General features: G+C 49.3%; 1 protein-coding gene across 1 annotated transcript in view; it reads right to left on the reverse strand.

The window, feature by feature from the left end:
- The window catches only part of cebpa (CCAAT enhancer binding protein alpha), a 3,785-nt gene that overhangs the window by 928 nt on the left and 357 nt on the right, over positions 1–2,500 (reverse strand). The window contains exon 1 of the mRNA XM_039793839.1: positions 1–2,500. This exon is cut by the window's left edge and continues 928 nt beyond it; it is cut by the window's right edge and continues 357 nt beyond it. Coding sequence (XP_039649773.1) covers positions 1,559–2,500 — 942 coding nt within the window. The 3' untranslated portion in view covers positions 1–1,558.

Below are 2,500 nucleotides of genomic sequence, written 5' to 3' on the forward strand. Positions count from 1 at the left end.
GCCAAATTCTTGTTCCACGGCTGTCTCCTTATCTCTGGCCCTGCTTTAGCTGCACTGATATGCGAGTTGAGTGCGTCTCGTAACACGCTCCGTGTCTGAACAACAAGGCACCGTAAACAGCCAACCCTCTGCTTATTATTTGCTGGAGCTTATCGGCTTTTTTTTTTGCACAATAAAGTTTTTTTGTATTTTTTTTTTTTAAAGAAGGCACATTAAAAACTGCAAAAAAACAAAATCAAAACAAAAAAACGAGTCATTGTGTCTCTGCGGCTGCGTCACAAACAGGTGAAACAGGATCAGCCAATGAGATGACGGTGACACGTAATCACCTGTTTCCAGTCCTTGGTTTTTTTGGAGAACTTTCTGGACTCTTTAAAAGTTCGACTGTCTCAACACTTTGGCTCCCAAAAAAAAGTCTCCTTGTTTTACGTAAAAACTGTCATTTTCTGGAAGCAGAAGTTCAACCGTTTCAGCTTTTTTTGGCTCCGAAAGTGTTCAAAACTCAAAAAAAAAGTCATTTCTGTGCAGACGGCTGTCATGTTTTCAGGTAAAGACGAATGATTGGAGCCTTTAGAGTCCATCCACACATGAAAAACACGTAGAAAAGAAAGAGTTTAAATCCCCCCAAAAAAAAGTCCATCTCCAGCCCCGGTGTACAGACGGGTGTTGTGCCAAAAAGTGATCGTCTCGCCAAAAAAACAAAACAATCCAGCCCTTTTTCTGCACTTGCAAAGAAGTGCTTGCAGCCCCTACTTTGTGTTTGAAATGTTTTCTGTCTCATCTGACAGATTATAGCCCAAAACATAACATTTAAAGGGCCAGTACAACCCTTAAAATGCACTTTTTACACTTTTGCGCTTGCAAATAAGTGCCCGCGGCCCCCAGCTTTTAATCTGTTGTAAAAGGGGCCAGTACAACCCTTAAAATGCACTTTTTACACTTGCCAAAAAGTGATCATGCACAGCCCCCAGCTTTGCGTTTGAAAGGTTGTTTCTGCCTCAAACTGACTTGATTTAGAGATAAGGCTTATCTGGCAGATTACAGCCTGCACAGACTGTATTATCTGTAAAAAAAAAAAAAAAAAAAAACTTTTTAAAAGGGCCAATGCAACCCATAATATGCACTTTTGCGCTTGCTAAAAAGTGATCGCAGCTTCTACCTTGTGTTTAAAAGGTTGTTTCTGCCCCAAAATGACTTGATTTCATTCATGAGGCTTTTATCTGACAGATTATAACCCTCAAATATGTTTTTTTATCTGTTAAAAAAATACATTTTTAAAAAGGTCCAATAGCCTACAACCCATAAAATGCACTTTTGCACTTGCCAAAAAGTGATCACAGCTAATAACTTGTGTTTAAAAAGGTTTTTCCTCTATCTCATGTATTCATGAGGATTTTATCTGACAGTTTACAACCCACTCATACCTTTCTAATCGGTTAAAAAAATACCTTTTTAAAGGGGTAATACATCCAGTAACATGGAGTTTTCCTCAGGATCACTTTTTGGCAACAGGACACCTGCTGTTGGTCCGGCGGCGGCGGCGGCGGCTCGGTGCCTCTCAGCTGCCCGGGGGTTTGAAGGACCCGTCGGGTAGCTGTCGGAAGATGCCCCGTAACGTGTCCAGCTCGCGGGTCAGATGCTCCACCCTCCGCCGCAGCCGGTCGTTGTCCGTGGTCAGCTCCACGACTTTGTGCTGCGTCTCCATGTTCCGAATCTTCGCCTTGTCTCGGCTTTTGCGCACGGCCACGTTGTTGCGCTCGCGCCTCAGCCGGTACTCCGGGCTGTTCTTGTCCACGTTCTTCTTGGATTTCCCGCCTTTCTCGCTGCCGCTGCCGCTGCCGCTGCTGCCGCTGCTGCTGCCCCGCGGGTGTTCCAGCAGCTTCATGGCGCCCTGGTGAGCGTGGTGGTGCGCGTGGTGGTGCGGGTGGGGGTGGTGTTGATGCGGGCTAGGCACCGGGGTCGGCGGGGGGGTCGGGTGACCCGGCTGGAGGTGCATTGTGGTCTGAGCACAGTGCTGGATCTGGTACTGGAGATGCGGCTGCTGGGGCTGCTGTTGGGAGTACTGCTGCGCGTGCGGGTGGTGATAGGTCGGAGGCATTCCCGGGTTCATGTCGTCATCGTCTCGCGGCTCCTGCTTGATCGCCACTGGACGGATTCTACGCGGATTGTGCTCGTACAGAGGCTCCATCTTGGACTCCATGTAGTTGGACATGTAGGGGTGCTGCGGCGGCTGCTGCTGGGGTCCCGGACCGCCGACACACGACGGCACGGACTCGTACTCCCCGTTCATGATCTTGAGTTTGTCCTGCCGGGAGCTGTGGTGGAACAAGTCGGCCAGAAAGTCGTCGTTGAACGCCGACGGATCGATGTAGGCGCTCAGGTCGATGGAGGTCTCGCTGTCTCCGATGTCACCGCCGAGGTCGGCCGGGTCTCTGTAGCCGGAGGAGGGCTGCTGTCCGTGGGTCAGGCTGCTCATCAGGGGCCGGGGCGCGACCTCGTA

Source organism: Perca fluviatilis, unplaced genomic scaffold (genome assembly GCF_010015445.1).
Source record: "Perca fluviatilis unplaced genomic scaffold, GENO_Pfluv_1.0 PFLUV_unplaced_scaf_119, whole genome shotgun sequence".
NCBI classification, from domain to species: Eukaryota; Metazoa; Chordata; class Actinopteri; order Perciformes; family Percidae; genus Perca; species Perca fluviatilis.